Source organism: Numida meleagris, unplaced genomic scaffold (genome assembly GCF_002078875.1).
Source record: "Numida meleagris isolate 19003 breed g44 Domestic line unplaced genomic scaffold, NumMel1.0 unplaced_Scaffold427, whole genome shotgun sequence".
Lineage (NCBI taxonomy): Eukaryota > Metazoa > Chordata > Aves > Galliformes > Numididae > Numida > Numida meleagris.
In genome coordinates, this window is record NW_018364646.1 from 33,943 (window position 1) to 35,441 (window position 1,499).

At 64.1% G+C, this 1,499-nt stretch overlaps 1 protein-coding gene across 1 annotated transcript in view; it reads right to left on the reverse strand.

The window, feature by feature from the left end:
- Positions 1–93: 93 nt before the first annotated feature.
- The window catches only part of LOC110391642 (transcription activator BRG1-like), a gene marked incomplete at its 3' end in the record, with an annotated part of 19,529 nt that continues 18,123 nt past the window's right edge, over positions 94–1,499 (reverse strand). The window contains 1 exon segment of the mRNA XM_021383595.1: positions 94–143. Coding sequence (XP_021239270.1) covers positions 94–143 — 50 coding nt within the window.

Below are 1,499 nucleotides of genomic sequence, written 5' to 3' on the forward strand. Positions count from 1 at the left end.
AAGGGAAGGGAAGGGAAGGGAAGGGAAGGGAAGGGAAGGGAAGGGAAGGGAAGGGGCAGCCGCTGCTGAGGGCAGCGCCCCGCAGAGCACTCACCCCTGCACGATGCCGCCCGTGAAGCCCAGGTGCTCGGAGAAGGATTCCTGCAACGGCAGCGGGGACGGGCGTCACCGAGATGCACCCAGCACCCAGCACCCAGCGCCCAGCGCCCAGCGCCCAGCACCCAGCACCCAGCGCCCAGCGCCCAGCGCCCAGCGCCCAGCACCCAGCGCCCAGCACCCAGCACCCAGCACCCAGCACCCAGCGCCCAGCACCCAGCACCCAGCACCCAGCACCCAGTGCCCAGCGCCCAGCACCTAGGATCCAGGATCCAGGGCCACCCCCCCAGGGGACACCAGGGTGACATGGGGACACGAGCTCCTTGTTGACCAGGAGCTGCTGGGGGACTTGGTGACATGGGGACACAGGGACATGGGGACATGAGCTCCATGTTGACCAGGAGCAGATGGGGGACTTGGGGACAGAGCAGTGCCACCAGGTTACATGGGGACACGGGGACATGGGGACACAAGGACATGGGGACATGAGCTCCTCGTGGACCAGGAGCAGATGGGGGACTTGGGGACAGAGCAATGCCACCCAGGGACATGGGGACATGGGGACATGGGGACAGAAGGACACAGGGACATGGGGACACAGGGACATAGTGACATGGTGATATAGGGACACGGGGACATGGGGACACGGGGACACAGGGACATGGGGACACGGGGACACAGGGACATGGGGACGGAGGGACATGGGGACATGGTGATATAGGGACACGGGGACGGGGGACATGGGGACAGAGGGACACGGGGACACGGTGATATAGGGACACGGGGACGGGGGACACGGGGACAGAGGGACACGGGGACAGACGGACATGGGGACACAGGGACATGGGGACAGAAGGACATAGGGACACAGGGACATGGGGACACGGGGACATGGTGATATAGGGACACGGGGACAGGGGACACGGGGACATGGGGACAGAGGGACATGGGGAAAGAGGGACACGGGGACAGAGGGACATGGGGACACGGGGACATGAGAATATGGGGACACAAGAATATAGGGACACAGGGACGTGGGACATGGTGATATAGGGACATGGGGACAGGGGGACATGGGGACACAGGGACATGGGGACAGGGGGACAGAGGGACACGGGGACACGAGAATATGGAGACACGAGAATGTGGGGACACAGGGACATAGCGACATGGTGATATAGGGACACGGGGACATAGGGACACGGGGACATGGGGACAGAGGGACACAGGGACATGGGGACACAGGGACATGGGGACACAGGGACACGGGGACATGGGGACACGGGGACATGGGGACGGAGGGACATGGGGACATGGTGATATAGGGACACGGGGACGGGGGACATGGGGACAGAGGGACACGGGGACAGAGGGACACGGGGACACAGGGACACAGGGACATG